At 33.4% G+C, this 23,504-nt stretch overlaps 2 protein-coding genes across 2 annotated transcripts in view; both read right to left on the reverse strand.

The window, feature by feature from the left end:
- Positions 1–21,546, reverse strand: part of LOC145285901 (serine--tRNA synthetase-like protein Slimp) — a 378,960-nt gene extending 357,414 nt beyond the window's left edge. Inside the window, exon 1 of the mRNA XM_080134372.1 lies at positions 21,433–21,546. The gene's annotated coding sequence lies outside the window, so the exon portion shown is untranslated. The remainder of the gene's footprint in view (positions 1–21,432) is intronic.
- Positions 19,537–21,012, reverse strand: LOC145285903 (suppressor of cytokine signaling 2-like). The gene has a single exon (XM_080134376.1). The coding sequence runs from the start codon at positions 20,718–20,720 to the stop codon at positions 19,824–19,826; it is 897 nt and encodes a 298-aa protein (XP_079990502.1). The 5' UTR covers positions 20,721–21,012; the 3' UTR covers positions 19,537–19,823.
- Positions 21,547–23,504: the final 1,958 nt, after the last annotated feature.

Consider the following 23,504-nt stretch of genomic DNA (forward strand, 5'->3'; position numbering starts at 1 on the left):
CCATTACAGACACATTTATTAAATATAATAAAATCTTATTTCCAAGGAGCAACATCATCACGATTGCCAAGACCTAAAGATGAAATAGCTCATATTTCCCCCTCTAACTGAAAAGTCCTCCCACTCTCCTAAACAGGACCAGGTACTTCTATAACCCTTATACCTATATCGACCTGACACTGTTATTAACTGGATTGCACACTCATACACATACAACTGCCAGTACACTTTACTATTTAAAAATACTGATTTCTCCCCCATAACAGTCCACCTATTGTCATTGGCTGCAACAATGACATTCTATTATTCTGGATTATATACAAACATACAAAACACGAACACTGTAACCCTAATTCACTAGGGCAGTACAATCGCCACACATCGTTATACATCATTTACTCCATTTAAACTTACACATACGATCACGCATTTCTATAAATCATTTAATCACTTTCAAGTTACACATGCCATTTCCCACTACTGCATTACCGTTATTTACTTACTGTTAGATTTAAAACAATTACTTTGCAGCTTCCTATACATCATATCTGGTTTTAGCATCCTATATTTACCTAAATTATATTTTAACCAACTAGAAAACATTCACAAATAATTAGCAACACATACAATATACTCCACATTTCTTGGGGTTTTTTTTTTTTTCGTTTTCTTATATACTTTCCTTTGATCTGGGAGGGAGGGGGGAAGGTGGGGTACATTATTTATAAATGTTCGCTAACATGTTTTTCTTTTTTTCATTTAGTTTTTGATACTAGAGCCGTTAATGTCACCAAAATAAATGTTTTGGTTTCTCTAGTTACACAGTAACCGCTGGTCGTCGCATCACACACAGTTTTTCTATATCCCATTCCCTACCACAAACAGTCACGTTTCTGACCCATCTTCTTGATCGACAGGATCAGTGCAAACTCCACTTTTAGGTCTATTTATGACCACAGTTCCCAAGGATTGTGTAACAAATGCAAATAGCCCACTTAGAAATGTCGATCACATTGTGATAATGCGAGAAATCACCCTAAACTCTCGACGTCAAGTTGAAGAGCCATTACTCAAAATGACAAGGTACTATAAGAAAACTGACTTTGAATCCATGAGGGATCACATCAGAGATATCCCATAGAGTAGTATCTTTTCTCTTCTTGCAGAACAGTGTGCAAATGAAACTACTGAATAGCTCAAAGCAGCAAGTTCTTTAGTAAACTACACTCTCCACAATGTTTCACTTGTCTATTTCTTTAATAATCCTGTCTAGTATGTATATTTTGCATATGCATCTTTTTAGGTTTGCATTTACTTTTCCTGTAAGATTGTGAACTTTATAAACCTGTATGGATTTCATTGTGAGCTGATGCTTTTTAGTCGACCATTTCTCCGATGATCGTTTTCTGTATTAATTTGGATTTCCTGAAGGTTTTCTTTCATGTTTTTCAGCTATTCAGCATTTCTTCTATTATTGGATTAATTGGGTTTCACAACACATTAAATGCATAAACAACATTTTTCATGCAATTATTATGGAGATGGCAATTCTTTTGAAATTATTAGATGCATCTACTGTATTAGGGTTTTCATATGTTTGGATTTAAAAAAAAATTTTTCTGACTAAAAGTAATTATATTTTGGTTTTATATTTTCCTGACTGTAGAATAAGAAATCCTTATAGTATTTTAATTTATATAACTCTAAACTAATAAAATCTCTAATACAGGAAATGCATAATTATAACTGAAAAGCACCAAAAATTGAACTGTATAATCATTGTATCTCATAGATATATTATTAAATCTACTACTACTGCTACTACTAATACCACTATTATTACCACTACTACTACTGTTACTACTGCTACTACTACTACTACTACTACTGATTGTGCAACTGCTATCGCTCAAATGTATCATGCACTCCACAGACTTATCAGACATAAATCCAATACAAATGGACAAAAGTTTGTAGAAACAAGAAATAATTGTAAAAGAGAAGTAACCACAGCCAAGAGAAGTTATTCAGGAGTCACTAAAAAACGTATTGAATTGCAGAAATTAGGAACTCGCGATATCTGGAAAATTTATAACAGCATAGTAAATAATGGTCACTCCACAATTCCTCCACTATCCAACAACCTGGAAATTGTCTGCATAGCAACTGAGAATGCAAATCTGCTTGCCTGACAGTTTACTTCCAACTCCACTTTAAACCTAACTAACCTCCCCTTCCCCAGCTCCAAAATTTCCCTTTGTGGACTGAAGCCACATTCGATGATTTGGAAATCACCCCTCCCCTTCTTCATAAAAAGCCCAAACACGTTGAGGGCGTGTATGTTGTATAGGGGGCATTATTAGAGAGAGTCGGACGGGGACCTTCATATTTGATGAGGGGAAGAAGGGAGAGGAGAACGACATTTATACATTTTACAGTTCTTTAGATGTTTCTTCTTTTAACACAGATATTTGAGTGGAGAGGCTATCACTTCTTATAACACAAAAGGAGGAGAGGAGACAGTCATTACTTATGATAGAGAGGAGGACACATTTCTTAAATGCTTTATACACAAAGTTCATTATAAAGATGAGTGGACACAATGTTCATATAAATTATTTCACATTACCTTTAATTGTTGAAGAATGACACAACATGAACATGCAGTTACAAAATTATTAGACGTGTTCTTTTATTACATTCGACCGGTCACAATGATTATCACATACAGGAATTCAAGTCGATTACATGATTAAAACTTTCTCCTTCGCTTCCAAAGGGAACTGCCTTCTCTGACGATGTCAGCTCTAACTGAACACTCCACTCTCTCTCTAAAACTAGAAAACTATATTGAGAATTCATTTCTCCATGAAGTCATACGTGTGTCTGGCCACGTGATCGGTCAATGTGGTCTAAACATGCGTTGGTTCGGCACATTTCCAAACCACTTTTGCAGACAATGAATTTCTCTAACCTATTTCTCAACCTAACTTATTTTTCAATATGTTTTTCATTTTCTATTGTTCTTTATTCTAACTGACCTTATTTTAATTCCGTTTTCATAAAAAAGAATTGAACAATCAAAATTCCTTTTGCTCAAACATATCTATTTTATATTAAATTGAACAATGCGAATTCCTTCCTGAATCTATTTCCGAACCTTGCTTACCAGGTTCGAATCTCAGTCTATCTAATCTCATTTTCACTTATCTAATGTTTTTCTTACTTACAAGAAAAGGTCCCCTTTTCTTGTAACATGTGGCCCCGATCTTATCTCTGCTATACTACCAAAAAAAAATGTTCCGCTGAGGTTGCTCCGGTTTTCTCCAAGCTCTTCAATAAATGCCTTATTGAATCTTGCTTTTCTGGCTGCTGGAAGATTGCTTCTGTTGCACCTGTTTTCAAGAATTCTGGTGAGAGAACTGACCTACTAAATTATGACACAATTAACGTCCTCCATGTCTTCGCGTCCTTAATCAATTAAGTACGTTAGCGACATCATCTATATATATAAAAGGCAAAATGTGTGTTAGTGTGTGCGTTTTTTGTGCATGTCCGGCAAAGGCTTTTAGAGGGGAGGGGGGTACTGTTTCTTAGAACCTTTTATATACTACTTAGATTGTAATATCTAAGATTTACGAAAGGAGGTCGCGTGTATCTTTTATTTGAGTGGCTTTTACATGTTATTTTTGCACTATTTTTTACTCTCCGCTTTTCAGTATAAAAGTGAAACTGAATCCAGAGCAAAATGAGCTCCCTGACATTTGTGCCAGGGACGTCCAGAAAGCAATGAGCTTTGATCAATGCGGTAAAAACCCGTCATATTAGACAATTGCTATTCATTTGGACACTCCCCTTTCATGGGGAACTGGTTTTCCCAACATCTTGGGGAAACTGGCTTGCAGCCAAAGTAAAGTGCGGGATTTCATTCCCCTATGGTGTGCTGTTTGACCTCATTAAATTTACGCACCTCATTCACTTAACTTATTAATCGTTAAATTTCAACCATTCACAATACTGCTGCCCTCGTAGCGTCACGGTAAGTTATCAGGCTATTTACCTCAAGGCTTCGGGTTTGAGCTTACCAAAACTTTTTTTTACACCGCCAAACACCCGAGCAATGCCCCCCCCCGCTAGTCTATAATATAAATCTCGCCTGTCTGTTTAAATGTATGTATGTATGTATGTCTGCCTAAAACTTTCGACAGAGGTGACTGATTTTAACGAGATCAGTATCGTTTTTAAGCTCGAACCTTTGGACGACAAATATGGAAAAATTGGCTAAAAACATTAATTCCTTCACCCCCAACTGGGCACTTTTCTACAGGAAGGGGTCGTTTTTTTTCGCCGATATTTTCGAAAGTCATCTGCTCTTTTCGATTGACTAGCCTAAATTTAAACCTTCGGCACTTCTGGTTTGGCGATGGACGCAACGGCAAAGATGTCACTTTTTTTTTTTTCACGTTCTTTCCCTCTTTCGAGGTATGGGTTCGAGCTTGCCTGCCTACTAAGACTTTTTTTTTTGCTCAACACACACCTTAAAACACCCGGGCAACGGCAGGCACCGAGGCTAGTAGATAATATAACTTCTTTCTGACCATTTAGTATGGATTTAGGCAAGCTTGTTCTACTGCAGATATCCTAACTGTAATCTCTGAATATATATACCATGAATGGGATAAGACAGAAGAGGCTAGGTCAGTAGGCCTAAACATATCTAAGACTTTTGATGGAGTATGGCATGATGGTCTTCTCATGAAAATTAAATCATGTTATTACAAATACTTAACATAATTAAATCCTTTTTAGATAAGAGAAAAATCCAGGTTGTTCTCGACAGTCCTACATCTGAACAACATGATATAAATGCAGATGTGTTACAGGGGTTAATTCTTGAACCTTTATTATTAGTGATATTCATATATGACCTCCCTGATAAAATTGTCTCTGAGATGGGTATATTTGCTGATGACACTACGCTCTATAACAGACTCCAGGGTAAAATGAATACATACCTAAGGAAATGGCTAAGACTCTAGAGGAAGACTTCCAGTCTGTGGTGGAGTGGCGCCTTAACTGGATGGTGTAATAAACATGGCCAGAGAAAGAATGAAGAAGCAATAAAGCAGTGCCCTGACTCAACGGGGCAGCTGTAAACGTCGCCATTGAATCAGAGTGAGGGATCACATAGGAGACAGGAAATTTACTAAACAGCCAGACATTTTATTTTTAGATAGGATGCACAATTGAAACCAAGGGGCGAGTGACATCATGCATTTACCGATGTGTGGCAAGAAAAAAGGGAAAAAAAAGAAAGAAAGATTTGCTCTCTCGTTCAGTTGATGTAGGCGTGAAAGGATGCGTTTTCTTTGTGCTTGGGAAAAAGAAGGGCTTAATAGCGGTAATCACACATGAAGTAACGATAGATAAAAATTTCTTGCTCCGAGGAGCACAAGGTCCCTCATTGGATGTTACGGCAAGGATGGAGTCAGAGATGCATGACCATCTCTGTAAATTGGAACGTTTTACAACGAATTGGATACATCTTCCTGGACTTGAGAGGCGACTACGAATGATGCCAAAAAAAAAAAAAACAGGTTGGTAATATATTCTTTTGTTAGCCTTGGTTCGCAGATTCATAGCAAGTTCTTATCCTCACACCCCATCTCATGTGAAAAGAAATAGGAAACTTTGCTATATGCTTTAAGGACGCATGGATACGGCCAACGTCTGTTAAGTCATCCACTGAATGTTGAGCCAGAAAGACTTCTGTGCTCAAATCCTCATCTTTCTTACATTTCCAAAGACCCATTGGGTCATCCCATTAAATATTCAGTCGAGAAGACTTCTCTATGCTTAAACCCCATAGACTTTCTAATTACCGAGGGAAACTGAAAGACTCTTTAAGTTTGATACATGTGGCATTTCATTTTATCCTTATTCTGTCTGTTGATTATATGATTTTATTTTAGCGCCGTTCAAGTGTTCACTGTTTTTATAAAAAAATAAATAATTAAAAGCCAGACCAAAAAGAAAAGAAAAAGATGAAAATCTAATAATTTGGATTTTGAGTTAACATTGCCATTGTGTTTGTTTTCTCTTTCTCCTTGTATTGATCTCTCTGCTTATCTTCTGGACCACCAACTTTATGCTCTTTTATTTTCGCTATGTATGCTAAAGTCAACTAAGAGCCTCGATACCCAAGGGTGGAATATTTAAAGGGAATCAGTCAAGTGGCGCATCTTCGATAGTAAAGTCCCTTACTCTTCAACGAAAGCTGATGCACGCACTAATCCTAAGTCCAAGTGCTAGGGCAAAAGTTAATTCTGTGCCCTGAAACCGGATTGAGGATGTAATAATGATAACATTCAATGCCGCCTAGACTCAGCTTATTTCCATTAATAATTACAAGAAACCTTCTCAAACACTTATTGGCATGGCTAATGATAAACTACCTGAAAGTACTTCAAGCTCCGAGGCTTAACATTCACAACCAACATGAATTGGAATAAATACATTGAGGCAATTGCTAAGACTGCTGCGACAAAAGTGGGCTCCCTCTACCATGCTAGAAGATTACTCACACCTGAGAGTATCCTGTATCTCTACAAAGCCACTATTCGCCCATGCAAGGAGTATTGTTGTCGCATTTGGGCTGGTGTATCTGCCACTAGTCTCTCGCTCCTAGATAGGGTTAAAAAAAAAGAGTCGCCAACCTAATAAGTCCCGCACTGTCAACCAAACTTCAACCTCTGTCCCATCGCTGAAATGTGGCATCCCTGTGCCTGTTTTACAAGTACTTTAATGGTAAGTGCTCAGACAAACTCAAAGCACTAGTAACCCCTCGACGTAAATACCCCCCAAAAAAACAGACAAGCAGCAAAATTCCACCCTTACATTGAAGAGATCCCTAGATACCGCAAAGCCTTCTACGCAAAAAGCCTCTTCTCTCAAACTGCCAGACTTTGGAATTCCTTCTCAGGCCCCTGATTGTACTACCATGCAAAAGTTCAAGTGTAATGTGAACAGATATCTTGCTACTCAACTCCCTATATACTATCTCTGCTAATCTGGTCCCAAATAGTAGACCCTTACGACTTAGTGGCACTGTGCCTTGTTTGTGGTGAATAAAGTGTAAAAAAAAAAAAAAAAAATTACCATATTTTGATTAATATTAAATTTAATAAATAAATAAATAAATGTGTATCCCCCAAAACATTAAAAAAAATTGGCTAAAAACATTAATTTCTTCACCCTCAACTGGGCACTTTTCTACAGGGAGGGGTCGCGTTTTTCGTCCATATTTTCAAAAGTCATACCCTCTTTTCGATTGAATAGCTTTAATTTAAGCTTTCATCTCTTCCAGTTTGGTGGTGGATGCAACAGCAAAGACGTCACGTTTTTTTAAAACTTTTTTTCACATTCTTTTCCTACTTCGCAATACGTGTTCGAGCCTGCTTGCTTACTACAACTTTTTGTTTTGCTCAACACACACCTCCAAACACTCAGGTAACGCTGGGTAACCAGGCTAGTCTACTATATATATATATCTCACCTGTCTGTTTAAATGTACATATGTATGTATGTTTGCATGTCTGTCTAAACTTTTGACAGAGGCGCCGAATTTTCATGAGATTGGTATCGTTTTGAAGCTTGACCCTTTGGATGAAAAATATTGACAAATTGGCTAAAAACATTACTTCCTTCACCCTCAACTGGGCACTTTTCTACAAAGAGGGGTCAATTTTTCTGTTGATATTTTCAAAAGTAATTCCCTCTTTTCGATTAACTAGCGTGATTTAAACCTTCGCCATTTCCGGTTTGGCGATGAGTGCAACGACAAAGATGTCACAATTTTTGCAGTACGGGTTCTAGTCTGTCCGCGTACTAACATTTTTTTTTTTTTTCTGCTAAACACACACTTCCAAACATCCGGGCAATGCTAGGCACCCAGGTTAGTTTTTTTTTTAATAAAAGGGACTCTAAAGCCTCGATAATAATCAGGAACCCTGGAAAAGAGGTATAGTTTGGTTTATGGCATATCAATCATCTTTGGATCATTTAATAACAAATCGTTAAACATAATTCTATAGGCAGCATAATCTCTCTCTCTCTCTCTCTCTCTCTATATATATATATATATATATATATATATATATATAAAAGTGACCTTGTCTGTGTATGCAGAACTGTCTCTACCAAGGTACTCTGTCAGTTTTTGGTCCACAGACTTGAAACTTGATATATAGGGAATTTGGACCTGTGGAAAAAATTCGATTTGTTATTGAATTAATTTAGAATCCTTTTGCGAGGAGTAATTTGCATAATTTTATTTTATTATTTGTGGACTATTATCCTCATGTTCTAGTTATTGTTTCACGTTTCGGACAATTATTCTTCTGGCCTTCATCAGGTGGTTAACCGCAACAGGATAGGAAAGTCAAATCCTCTAACTACGCCCACAGCAATTATTGCCTTCCATATTTGTTTGTAGCAGTTTCAATTCCACCCGAAGCCAGTAACAGGATTAGATGGCCAAACCGTGGTGAGATGACAAACAACTATAGAAGGCAGTAATTGCTGTGGATGTAGTTGGAGGATTTGACATTCCTATCCCATCGTGGTTAACCACTTGACGAAGGTCAAAGGAATAATTAGCCGAAACGTTGTGAAACTATAACTAGGAGATGAGGATAATAGTCCAAAAATAATTGAATAAAATTCGATTTGATTTTATGCTAGTAAAAATTGAAGAAAAAAAAAAAACCCATTTGAACTTGGCAGGAATAAGTCGACTAAACATGTTACTTGTATGCATGCACAAATATATATTTATCCTTTAACAACTTTAGTTCAAGTTTTTATATGGGCACTGACTTAGTATGAATGATACTAAGAATATAAGACTTCTACAAGGTCAAGATGAGGATAGTAGTCCAAATAATCCAAATAATTGATCCTCATCTCAAAAATTGCGAAATGGGCAACAATTGTTCTTGGAAATGAGGGAAAATTTTAAAGGAAAACATTTTACACTTATGGAGAAGGTGAACATTTTTCAATAGGATTCACCACTTATCAAGTCCTGAAGGCCACTCGAGGGTAAGAATTAATGAGTGTATGGTGGTCACTGAGACTACAGTGTACTGATCATTAGTGGGTAGAATTTGATTATTTAAGGGGGACAGCTCAAGTACTTGTTTACAACAATATTGTAATTAGCTGGAAAGCAGCCCAGCGGAATAAAGTTCCACAGGTGGGCAGTTCTAGAAAAAAAAAAACTTTGTTCACAGAATTTACATTTAGATTTAGGCACAGAGAAATTGCTGCTATGTGAGTGTTTTTTGTGAAAGTTTAGCAGATGGTGGAGGGGGGGACATAGATTGAAGCTCAGACGAGCGTTTGGCATGAAAATAATGATAGAACAGAGACAGGCTCTCAACGTCTCTTCTGTGAGAAAGAGGTTGCAGGGCAGAGAAAAGAGCATCACCCACTAGGTTTTGAAGCCAGTTTTATAATTGTCAAGGCTTTAAATAAGATATTTTGACTATGAACGCATACTTCAATGTCTGGCTAGGGACTCCTCCAAAGACTCTGGATAGTTTCACCAATGCAGCACAGAACTCATCTACTGACTTGTCTTGAATACACTGTACCTGCACACATTCGGAAAGACTATAATTGTGAATTGCAAACTTGAGTTTGTAACGAATAGCTGATACAATACTCAAAATTAAGAGCTCAGCTCCCCTCCCGCAGTTGGATTAATCCCGCTAATGGCGATTGTTTAGCATAAAATAGAGGAAAAGTGTGACCTGTTTATCGATTATCGCAAACTGAACAATCATGTGGAAGCATACATGGCATGCGCCGATGTGTGTCCACAAAACTGAGTCTGGCGTAGGAAGGGGTCTAATGTGTATGCATTGGACTTGCGAAAAACCTTTCTTCAGGCGCATGTGTGCCATTCTTTATGGCCTTTCCAAACCGTGGTGATGAAGAGGCAGAAATATTGCTTGACTAAGAATGAGATTTAGGCTTAACAAAGCCTCATCCATTATGCAGGCGATCATGGAGGCTGTTCTATCCAAGGATGTAACTGTTCAACAGGCAACATCAGCACACATAGAAGAGATATACATCAACAGCGTGGCACCTGCAGAGCGAGTGAAGCAGCATTTTTCTTCAGTTTGGGTTAGAAAGCAAAGATCTTAAGCAGCTTGAACAGTGCTGAGATTGGAATTCGGGGGGGGGGGTGACACTGTGAAAAAAGCGTAGAAGCATGATTCCAAGTGTCCCAGAGGTTGAGACATGTCATGCCATTTTCTTCCTGTGCGGGAAATTGATTGGGCAGTTATTAGCTTTAATTCTCTGGAATTTTTCAGTCTTTGAGCGTTTATCAGACTGCATGTGACCATTTAATGTCAACAATTTTTTTTTATTATTATTCTAACAGATTTGATCTTAGTTTTACATTCAACTGAAAAACGCTTTAAAATAAGTTAAAACAAACTTATCCTAGTAGCTAGAAGAGTAACTTGTCTTTCTAAGATTTATATATTTGTTTTTACCGCTTTTTTTGTACTGGCTAATAGTTAAAAATGTTCCTTTAATTTTCTAAAGTGGTTTTAGAAGTTTATAATTTAAAAATCAGTTTCAGTGCATTAAAGCTTTTGGCTGGATGTGATTGTTCATTTTGTTTTTAGAAGCTTCTAATGTTACAAAATGAATTCTGAGGAAATTAAAAACGCATAAAGAAAGAAAAAAAAAAGGGGGGGGTTCAAAACTGAAACATACAGGCGAAAAGATTTTTTTTTTTTTTTTACAATTGCTAAGTTTTTTTGTTTTTTTTAACCATTGCTCGTAAATGTCATCTCATGTTTTTCTTCGATTTATATTTTGTTAACTATATTGCAATTTTACCAATCAAAAATATTGGCCGAAAATGAAATTTTAATATGTAGTCGGTGAGTTATTAGTTTTTTTTGTTTTTTTTAATTTTTCAGTTGTAAAACATACGATAAAAAAAAACAAAAAAAAAAAAACACCAAGAAATTCAAATCAGCCATATTGAATTTTCTTTTAATAAGTTTTTGAGGCAACAATAAAAATTCTGGAATTAGAAAGGCTTAGAAAAAAAAAATAAAGACTGAATAACTATTAATGCACTTTGTATAATAAAAACAAAAAGATATTCGGTGAGGGTGCAGTATAGTTAACGAGAAAAATTTTTTTTTTTTTTTACAAAACAAAAAAAAATTTAGAGTTGTAAGAACTTTTCAGTTTTTACACTTTTTAAATTTATTTATTTTTTTAATTTTTTTTTTTTTCCCCCCAGATTTCGTATAATTGCTTTGGAGGTTTGAAAAAAAAAAAAAATGGTGTGATCACGTGAAGCAGAAATCTTCAGTATTGTGCAAAGCATATTGAAATAAATAATAGTTTCAGTATATTAAAAATATACAGATCAGTTAAAAATTTTATTTTCGACTGGCTGATGAAAATTATTAGTTTATTTTTGTTTTAATTTTAGATTTTTCAGTTGTTAAGCATAAATCTAACATTCACATTAAGTAAAATATGCCGCCATATTGACTGCCTATTTTTACAAGCCTCTGAGATACACAAGATAAAATCTGAAACAAAGATGCTTCTCTATTATAATAAAAATATTGAATTTCAAGCGAAAAAAATGGTACTTAAAATATGAAAAACGATTAGGTAGAAAAATAATTAAAGAAATTTGTGAAATGAAATCACCATGTTCGCTTACTGAAAAAAAAAAAAAGTTAAAAGGGGAGATAATCAAGTTTTGTTGCTTATGTCACGAAATGAACGTAAATCAAAATGTCGGACAAATTTTATTCCTCATCTAAACTTTATCGAAAATTGTTTTTCATTAATAATTATTCTACTTAATCGTTTTATGTAATTTTTGGATATGTTACTATTTGTGACATGACATGTACGTAGGTACTAATTGTTTTACTTGAAAATCAATTTTTTTTTCATTATTATAATGTAGAAGCACACAAAAAAAATTGAAAAGCTACCAAGTCTACTGATTAAATTTTCTTGCGTTTGGTAAAAATGTATTTTTTTCACCCATTTTATTTACATGTTAACTATACTGCACAAGTCTTAAATTTTCTATTTGCACATTTTTAACGTATGGAAACCAATTTTTTTTTCTTTATATAGAATTTGATTTCAATGATCGTGTTTTATCGACACAAAAAAAACAAAAACATGGTGACCATGACTAAATTTAGTCGATTAAATGTGGTTTTGTTAGGCCTTGCAATTCGGACATAGGGTTAGTGGTAGGGTAAGCAATTTTTTTTTTTTTAAATCTTTTCAGCATAATTTAATAGAGGTAAAGGCTCATGTGGTATATCATTTTGCTTTTAATATGACAATAAAAGCTACACGAACATCAAAAAGAAATTCCAAAATAGAAATAAAAATTAGTTAAACGTATACAGGTAGGTGGATAATTAAATTCTATCGAGTGGAATTCCAGTAATTTATTTTTTACAATTTGGACTGCAATTTTACACTTATTTGTATATTCTTACAAGGTAAACGTTTATTTTAAATTGTTCCTATTTACAATGCCTCCCCACAGAACAGAGTTAGACATCAGGGTCGTTTTTTAATGTGGAGGAAAGGAACAAAAATAAAAATTGTCTCAGTCGTGAAGGATTTCTCTTGAAATGGTTTTAATAGTTATATTGAAAATTTTGCACCAACCGATGGTGGCCGGATGTGAAAGAAACATTTCAAAGCCAGCATTAAAATAAAAAATAAAGTACTCGAGCTTATTAAGGCCAGCAAATAATTTTTTTTATTTCTGCAGAAAAAAAAAAAAATTACATTTTTCTCTTCATTTTTATTGTAATAAGTTTTTTTTTTTTTTTTTTAATAAATGTATTTGAAATAACAATTTTTTTTTAGATTACAATTTAAAAAAAAAAAACTTTACAAATAAGAATTTTTTCAGTTTAAATATATATATATATATATATATATATTTATTTAACTGGATTTGAAATATATTATAAATAAATAAATAGTAAATGATGATTATGTAAAAATTATATAAAAAAAACTTTCTTTGATTTTGAAAGTTTTGGAAACTGTTACATTATTTTCATGAGAGTTCAATACATTTTCATGAGAGTTCAATATATTATTTTTGTTGTTTTTTTAGGTTTTGATGCTTAATATCTAACAGATTTGGAGCCGCGATGTAATATTTCGCAACATTTTACACTGGTCCCAACTCTGATCTACAAATTACCTCTAATTTCGGACAAACTTTATTTAAACCATGTTAAAACAATAAATTAAAAAAGGAGGACGTTAATGATGTAATTTATTGACCCACTCAAAGATATGAAGTTAAAAAAAATTATGTGCATGTGTATTTATGGGAAAATATGCTTATTCAATAATATTTCACCTTTTATTTATACCAATACTTTAATTTATTAAGCTCGATGTAACTACAGAGCATATTCAAATAAATGACAAAAAGCCTATATTCCAAATTTCAAGATGTCCATCTTACCGTTTCTTTCTTTAAGTATGTTAAAAATTTCAATTCTTGAGAGTAAAGAAATAAATGGTAAGATGGATAACATCTTGAAATTTGGAATATAGACAGTTTGTAATATATATATATAGCTTTTAAAGCTCCAAAAAATCAAGTTTCCTCAGTTGGTAGTTTATTACATTTCAAAAGGAAAATTACACTATGGTTTCATCAGTGATTTACTCAAAATTCTTAAAAAAAACATAGAAAAAAGATTATTATGAACAACTTATATGGTTCAAATGACAGTACGAAGATTATCTCCATAACGAGCATAATGTTTGCGTTGTGTCGATTATTTGAACCATGTAAGTTATTCAAAATGTGTTTTCCTGTTTTTTTTTTGTTTTGTTTTTTTAATGAATCTATGTGATGAGTAAGCCACTAAAAATGAAACAAAGACGTAATTTTCTTGACTTAGTTCCAAATGAAGCAATATTGTAATATTCCTTTTGAAATGTAATAAACTACCAACTGAGGAAACTTGATTTTTGGAACTTTAAAAGCTATTATATTACACTATATATGCTCTGAAAAGACATTGAACCATGGCCTACTATACATATTATAGTACCTATTTACTATGCCTCCCCACGGGACAGAGGCAGACACTAGGGTCGTTTTTTTAACGTGGAGAAAAGGTACAAAAATAAAAATTGTATCAGTCGTGAAGGATTTCTCTTCCACCGAAAGAGAAGAAATAGAAGTGCAGTACTGCAGCAGTGCAGCAGCACACCTGAAGAACAGATACTACACTCTGATCTTGTTCCGAAGGCCAAGCAATTATAGTAGGCCATGATTGAACATTTTTTTTTTTATTACTTTTCTATAAACATAAAATTTTCTAGTTAAGTGTTTTTAATAGGAAAATTATATATATAATTTTTTAAAAAATCTATTACGATTATTGCTATATACAAACTGATTTACGTTTCAAGTAATCGGAATCGGTAATTGTATCAGAATCGATTCCGATACAATTACAGATTCCGTGCTAAATTCCCTTCGATTCTTTTAAATCTCTAAATATTTATCTTTAGAGTTCTTATTACTCCCGATTTTCGTGAAAAAAATGTTGAATGTGCAGATATTTTCCTAAACGTAAAAATACACTTGTGGAGAATGATCTATCGATTTTAGTTTTACTGGTAATTTAAAATCAATAAAAATTTATTTTATTATTACCAGCAATTGAAGATTTTGGTTTACACAGAATCAAATAATTAAAAAAAAGACAATTAAAAGAATTGTTTTAGCATCGGAAAATAGGCATCAATTTTTTTTGATTCCGATACCGATTCCCGCAAATCTGATTTTCCCAATTCCCGATTAATCGTCCAAACACTAATGTGTGTGTATGTATTATATATATATATATATATATATATATATACACACAAGATTATAAAATGCTGAACATGTGTTAAAAATCAATTTTATATTATATATGAACTAAAAAAAAAAATTAAAAAAAAAAAAACAAAAAAAAAAAACAAAAAAAAAAAAACACTAGCGCTCATTCAGCTTTATTCCAATATAAAACAGAAATTCGGAAACTTAACTCATTGTTCTAAGGGCGGTAATTATATTTTACTAAAGTAGTTGAAAAAGTAACAAAATATTTTTTCTTAAAAAATCATTCCCAGGTTTTAAGAAAAATTACAACATCGCTGTATTTTACATTCTTTTATTATTAATGTTATAAAACTTTGTTTAGTTAAAAAAAAAAAAAAAAAAAAAAATCTTACAATTTTTAGTATAAAGTTACCTCCCTTAGAATAATGAGTTAAGATTCCGAACTGCTATAACAATTGCGCAAAAAAAAAAAAAAAAAAATAAAACACTTTATTATGTACGCACTTGTTAGGTAAAGAAAAAATTATTACCACAAATTCATCCAATAATTGTTTTTATAAAATAAAATTTGATTAATAAACAAGTCTATTAAATAAAACTTGCCTGAATTAAAATTTGAATTTATGTCCCTTGACGTTGACCTTACATTAAGCAGAAAACGGCAGACGAGACATTTCACTGTTAAAATGTGTTTTTTCTTTTTTAACAAAATACTTGAATTTTTGGTGTGCACTATCTTTCTAAAACCCAACACGCAAGTGCATGACATTTGTGCCATATTGTTTTGGGGTAAAACTGGATAAGGTCCCACTTTTTAAATGAGTAAATTAATCGATAACTAGCACAAATCCAAGAAACTTGAAAATTACATGGGCCTGGAAATTACACAATTACAAAAAAGAAAACCTTATATCAAATTTGTTAAAAAAAAAATTAAATCCTAATTTCATTCACCCAAAGTTTAGAGTAGGAACCATGAAAAAATCGGCGCTTCTACATTAGGGCGAAATTTCGGAAATAGTAAAACTTAATTTCACATGAAAACAATGGCATCTGTATATTATTCCTCGTATTTTTAAGATGATTATATCAAAAAATTACGAAAATCGATAAGGTAGAAAATTATTTATTAAAGAAAATAAAAATAGAATTTGAAGAAAACGATCGAAAGACACAGGAGAGGGAGAGTTCAAACGGGAAGTAATTTTCCGTTTCGATTTAAACTAGATAGCCGCAATTTTTCAACTAACACGATTAAAAGGGTTTTTTTTTTCAATAATTCAGTAATATTCAGGTAATTTCGACTGCATAATTTGGAAGCTACTATTGTAATTTATTAGAATTGACAAAAAAAAAAAAAAAAGTCAGTAGAAACCATTGCTTTTTTTTTTTTTTAAAATCTGAAAACTCCATTTATCAACTACAAAATTTCATCCGAATAGTGTAGAAGCGCCAAAAAATCCGTGTCAAACTTAATAAAGCTCACCCCATGTGAAGAATGGTTTTCTAAATTTTGGGGAGTGTAAAAATGCACAAGTGCTAAAATAAGTTATTTAGGAGTAATGAGAAAGCCATTTGACTATAAATTTGAATGATGAAGTAGCTAAAAAAAAAAAAAAAAAAAAAAAAAAAAAAGATAAATTTGCACATACTAAACAGTAAGCCCATTAAATTTAAATAAGATTTTACTTTTTTTTTTTTTTAGGCTCTTATGTAAAAATTTGACCGTAAAAACAATTTAATACACGCACGGTGTTACATTTACGTGGTGAAGCCAATTGCCCAGTAATTGGCTTCACGTAAATGTAATGTAAAATGATCACCGAAATCCGGACAAGTTTCTAACTTAACAGGATAAGGGCAAACGGCCATTTCTAAGTAGCGAATTTAAACTGATACATGAACACAGGATTAGATAATTATGCAAAATGCTGACTATGATAGTATTTTCATGTTAAATTCAATTTTTACGATAGCTTTTGTTTATACATTTGGATAATACTGGCTGCATTTATTAGTCGAGATATTTTTTTCTTTTTAGTTAACTTATGTGTCACAAGGAAAGGAAACCAGGAAACACTTCGAATTTTTTTTTTTTTTTTTAAATCTTTTACTCCAATTTGATGTCTAAAACACATAAGGAGGCAGAGAGATAATAAAAATAGAAATCTCAAAGACTCTTTCGGTCGACACTTTTTATAGTAATCGTCGGCAACGAGGGGCAAACATCGAATTGGAGTAAATAATGGCATTCCGCCAAGGTATTATTCAAATGTTTCATAAATTATGCTCCTATAAAAATTTGTTAGGTGAAAGTACAGATTAGTTACATACAGCACTTTCATCCCCATGTCAAGAATGAGGTTTCTATTTCAACATGGTCCGTATTCTGCATAAGTACCGAGGATTACATGTAAACAATCTGGAAAACTTCATAAATAAATAAAATTTTGACATGTAAGTTTCTACTAACCCTAAGTCAAGGTGGCAATAAACCAATAAATAAATACACGCAACAAAAACGATTCAAACACACAATTGATTTCCAAGAAATTAAGAATAGCCAAAATTTAAATGAAGTAAAAATTCGTTAAGCATGTTTTTTTTTACGCTAGATAGTAATAGGTGATCATTTAACGTCGATATAATGAATATAAAAATATATAAAAATTATGCGGCAATATATCTCAATAATGACGTAAAAACTATATAAATATATATTTACGTACACACTTTGTGTTTCTTTCTTTTCAATTTGGCTTTTGTTAAGTTAGTGAAAATTTGGTTAAGTTATCAATTTGGCCTTTTTGTCTGGACGATTTGGCTTTAAATATTTGAGTCTAGCAACCCTACGGTCAGCTTTTGGACACGCCCCCCCCCCCCACAACGAGGATACTAAAAAGAGCTCTCGGTTGGTTTCAATGAAAAGCAGGGCAATGTTGGCAGCTGGTTTGGTTGCCCCATACCCAGCCGTTTCAATCTTCAAAGGGGGGGGGGCAATAAATAAATAAATAATAATGAAATCAAAGTAGATGCAGTGGTTAAGCAATGGTAAACTTCAATCTATATATCTATAAAAGTGAACGTGTCTGTGTCTGTGTACATTTCCCTACGCAATAACTGTCAATTTTTAGTCTATAGACTCGAAATTTGAAATACCGGGTACTGAGATTTGGGAAAATCGATGTGACGGGTGTCAGCCAGAAATTTGGCTGTTAAGGGGTCAAATTTCAACGATTTGACCTTTAAGAACTCTACCAAACTCCGACAATTTTGGGTCTAGACATTTGAAATTTTAGATATAGGTTCCTTGAACCTGGATCTAACTTAATAAAGTGATTTGAGCCCGAAACTATAAATTTTAAGGGGCCATAATAGGGGTCAAAGTTTTAAAAAATTAACCATTTTTTTTGTTTTTTTGCACAGCATACACCTCCAAACACCCGAGCAACGCCGGGCACCCCTGCTAGTCTAATATAAATACCATTATTTATATATAGATATTTTAATACCAACAAAAGAAAAGCTCAATACACACAACATAATAGAGAGTAGAGCTTAAAGAAAAGAAATTAAAACTGTAAGTTGAAATTTACAATCAAATTTATTGTTCGACCGAATACTCCAAAAATCAATTGTAAATTTCAACTTGCAGTTTTAATTTCTTTTCTCATATATATATATATATATATATTTTTTTTCGAGGGTAAACAGTTACATATGGTCGCTACAAACACGTTTCAGTTAATGAGACTTTGTCAGACGACCCTTTTTATATAGCGTCGAATGGTTTAGGGCCGCCTGACGAAGTCTCAGACTGAAACAGATGGCTGTTTGTAGTGACCATATATAACTGTTTGCCCTGGAAAAAATACAAAGTATTTTGCTCTTGTTATCTAGCTCTCTCTAACAACCTCGCTGTATTCATTAGTCCCTGCTTTTGAACATCTCAAACCTGAATTATATATATATATATATATATATATATATATATATATATATATATATATATATATATATTGCCGCAGAATTTTTCAGGGTGTTTAGTTTCCCCCTTAAACACAAGAGTAGAATTTCATTTTTCTTTTAGGCGAGCTAGCATATGGTGTAATTATTTTGGTGTTTGTTCGATATTTTTTAAAATGTCATTTTAAGAAAAAAAAAAAAATGTAATTAACTGTCATGTCGAAAATGGTAATATATCCAACAATTACGAAAATTCATCGAGTTATTTATAATTAAAAGTAATTTTTACGGAAAATTGAATTCTTAGGTTTTAAACTAGACGATAACGTGTTCATTAAAGGGGACATAACTCAAGACACATATTTACATTACAATTTAATGGCAACAAAAATAGCCTATAGCGATAGACTTTATTTTACTAAAAAACACAATAGCAATTGTTCTCCTCGATGAATTTTCGTTTTTTTTTGTTTTTGATGTACTGCTATTTTCGACATAATTAAGTATGTAATATTGTTTTTGCTTAAAACGAGACTTTAAAAGAATCTGTCGACTCTAGTCATTACTATGCAGTGTTATTTCTATTTTTTCGGGAGAAAGGAAGAAAAAGCCGGGAACATTTTTAAATAATTTAATAAAATATTATTTTTCAGTTTTTTTTCTTTTTAAAAAAAATGAAATAAATTAATTAATTTGCATATTTTTAAAATATTCAAAAACGGAAACTTTTCTTTAAAGTGAAAAGGAATGCACTTTTAAATTTCATTTTTTTTTCTAGAAAAAAAAAAGCAAATCTAGACATGAAGACGAAACAATCAAAATGAATGATATGAAAGAAATGAGAAGTTGATTTCTTTTTAACTGTTTTTTTTTTGTTTTTTTTTTGTTCTTTTTAAATAAATCCTTAAATTGCGTATGGGTAATTTTGTAAAAAGTTTTTGAGTATTTTTGGTAGTTGAAGTTGGTTCCGATAATGGTCCGCCGATACCGACAGGTTATTTTTTTCAAGTTCTTCGCATTTGCGCTCAATGCAAGAATTTATCCGCAGTCGACAGGCGTGCTTTAAAGACGGTAACGTTTGCAATTTGGGAATGGTCAGTTGCACAGGTAGATGCTTACGTTTTTTAGCATCAACCCAGACGCACTTCGACTGGGATTCAGTGAGAGTCCGGTGTTCGTGCGACAAGATGTTACCAACGTTCCGTCCACTCAGACGACGTCCAGAATAAAAATAAATAAGTTCAACGACATTGCGAAAATGTGGCATCTTATGACGAACGTGCTCGTCGCAATCCAGGTAGAAAAGGCCGTCACGGTAACCGATTCGTATACTCGAAACCCCATTGTGTGTAGACACACTCAAGGTGAAAATAAACAGCGGATGGTGACTGTCGCGGAGAAGAAAAGTTCCTACCTGCGAGTCTTTTAAAAGAGCTTTCGTCTTATCGATGCTCACATTTAAATGGTACCAGAATCCTTCCCGAAGATGCGCGTAGGATTGTGTTAACGTTTCATCTTTGTCGCTTTGGTCCTTAACGGTGGTGTTTGTAGTGGGCGTGAGGACAGCGTGGCGGGGTATTGTAGGATTATTATTATTATTATACACCGCATTGCAACTGGTATTTAATCCGAGTGAAATGGTGATGATTTGGGTCTCTGAGTTTTTGTCTGTGATTATAATTTCGTTTTCGTTTAGCTGGACATTGATTTTCAGACTACACGCTGTCGTGTAATCGACTGAGATCAAGGACCGGGCAAGTGATACCATCAGTCTTTTTTGGTGGGGAACCTTATTAACCATAACTGCAGATAAATAAAAGTTTTAACTTAGCAAGCAGCAGTACATGTCATTTAAAAGTTGTGAAAATACTAAGGGGTTGTCAGTGGACATGGTTAGCTTATATAAGCAGCAGGCAAACTGGATTTCAGAGTAATTCATAATTTCTTCAACACACGATTATATTTCCAGGAAAATACTTTTCTCGCGCGCAACCGCCCTCCCCTCCCCTCTCCTCTCCTCTCCTCCCCTCTCCTCTCCTCTCCTCCCCTCCCCTCTCCTCTCCTCCCTCCCTCTCTCTCTCTCTACCTCTCTCTCTCTCTCTACCTCTCTCTCTCTCTCTACCTCTCTCTCTCGCTTAGACTTTAGTTTCGTTTTCTTTTTATTGAAATTCCAAGAAAAATAAACCACATGTGCGTTAAAAAAAAAAAAAAAAAAACTCTTTCCGGTACCTGAAATTGTTCAATTTCGCCGAAATGATTTGTAAATCAATGGTGCTTTCCAAATATTCTAAACAAACAATAATTTGAGGAAATATTTAGCTGTGAATTAATATTAATAATTTCGTGATCTTGCACGTTTCAGCTTTAAACAACCCAATCTTAACCGAATTAGTTCTAGCTCTACAATAATTTCGTTCGAATAAGTAATAATATAAATCTAACTGTTTACGGTATTTTCAGTCATTAAATCATTAATATTATTATAAAAAAAATAAGGACAGTTTTGTACTTACGCCCTGCTATGTTCAACAAGTTCCATTTATGTTTGTTTACAATACCACGATGATGAATGCCCTGGAAAAGTCACTTCTGATTAATGCTAACTAGTTTTTAAATATTTTGTTATTCTGAAAAAAAAAAAAGAAAAAAAGAAAAAAAAGCTGCTTATGCACGTTTTTTTGGGTTTGTATTACTATACACAAAGATGCGAAAAAGTTGTCATTTTTATTTAATGTAACATGTTTATTCAGCTCGAAAAACTTAGAGTGTTTACCGATGTGTTTGAAAATTTAAAATGGCGCTAAAGTCTCTGTTAAACACGGTAAGTTTGGGAAAATGAGTTAAAAATAAAAAATATATACAAAATACTATTAAAAACTCACCGAATATATGTTAGCCTATGTCACAGTAACATTGATAGTGAGTCCCAGCGTATTATAAACACCCCAACCTTTCTATGTTAAGAACGGTTTTTGGAATAAACACCCCCAACCTCGAAAGCCGTTCTTAACATAGGGTGGTTGGGTGTGTTTATATTACGCTGAGCCTGAGCGCTGGTTGGGGCAGGTCGTAAAGAAATACCCTTTTTTATTATTATTATTATTATTATTATTATTATTATTATTAAATAATAATAATAATAATGATAATAAATAATAATAAGAAGAAGTTGGTGCAAAAATAATGTTTTTATACATATAATTGAATGACATTATTTTTGCACCAACCTAATATTATATTGTTAGGTGGGAGTAGGAAGTACAGAATAGTTACAAAACATCCTCCCCTCCCCATATTAAGAATGGCTTTCAAAATAATAACGTTAAAGAGCATAAGTACCCATATTTATTCTTATTGATTATCGCCTTTAGTAAGGGCTGAACCTTCAATCTTCCCCCCCCCCCCCAAAAAAAACTGTCCGTTAGGATTAATTATGACTCAACACAAACCGTTATGCCATGGATGCAAAGTGTGCAGTTGCACTGTGCAGTCTGTGCAGTGCACCAACCTCACCTTTGACCTTGAGGTGAGGTAGGTGTAAGGTGTACAGACTGTGCAGTGTGCACCTACCTCACCTCCTCAAGGTAAAAGGTTACATCAGTCGAAACATTATGAATATAAACAAAAACAACCAAGATCACAGTGTAGTATATGTTCTGATGCTACATTTCACCTTTTTTTTTTGTCCTCAGTCAGTTAAGGAGAAATCCTTCACGACTGATACAATTTTTATTTTTGTTCCTATCCAGAGCGAGAGCGCCCTTTTTTTTTGGGGGGGGGCTGGATTTTCCCCACATTAAAAACTCACCTTGTGTCCAACTCTGCCCTCGTGAGGAGGCAAGTAAATAGGAATAACGAAGATAATGGTAGCTCAAATAATACAAAAGTTAAAAACTTTGACAAGAAAGAAGAACTATTACAACTACTGCTCAAAATAAGTTCCTAATTCTGTTTGTTTACTTTTGGAGTTTGTAAGCATCTTCTCGAAATCGATTGTATTTCCCGCACTTGTGCAGTTTACGAGACGCGCTGAAACGTTGTTATTTAGAAACCCATTCTTAACATGGGAAAGTGGGGGGCTTAAAAAACACTTCTGTACTTTCACCTAACAATTTAATAAACAAAAGATACAGTAAAATTTGAATTTAACTTGAAAATCCTATCTAAAAAAAAAAAAAAAAATAAGCACGGTGCATAAACTGCACAAACACTGCATTTTGTTTTAATTAGACATTTATTTTAACTAGTTGAGCGCAGCGGCGGAGGAGGAGCGCGGACATGAAGAATCTTGACCCTCCCTTTTCTAACTTTTTTATTTTCGTTTTTTTTTTCAATTTTTTTCAGCGAATTATTATCGATTAATCGAATTACTACCAGATTATCAAAAAAATATTAAAAAGTCAATATTTAACTATTTATAGAAGGTGCTCAGTTTCTAATGCAACGTTCTAGAACCACTCGACGTTTTTAGCCCAAATTTCGGGAATTTAGCCTTAATAAAAAATAGTTTAGCCATTTTTTTTTTATTTCTCTTTCTAAAATAATCTTTTAAAAAGGCTAAACTGGTTTAAAAGGGTTAAATTCG

Source organism: Euprymna scolopes, chromosome 10 (assembly GCF_053919585.1).
Source record: "Euprymna scolopes isolate OS-2025 chromosome 10, ASM5391958v1, whole genome shotgun sequence".
Lineage (NCBI taxonomy): Eukaryota > Metazoa > Mollusca > Cephalopoda > Sepiida > Sepiolidae > Euprymna > Euprymna scolopes.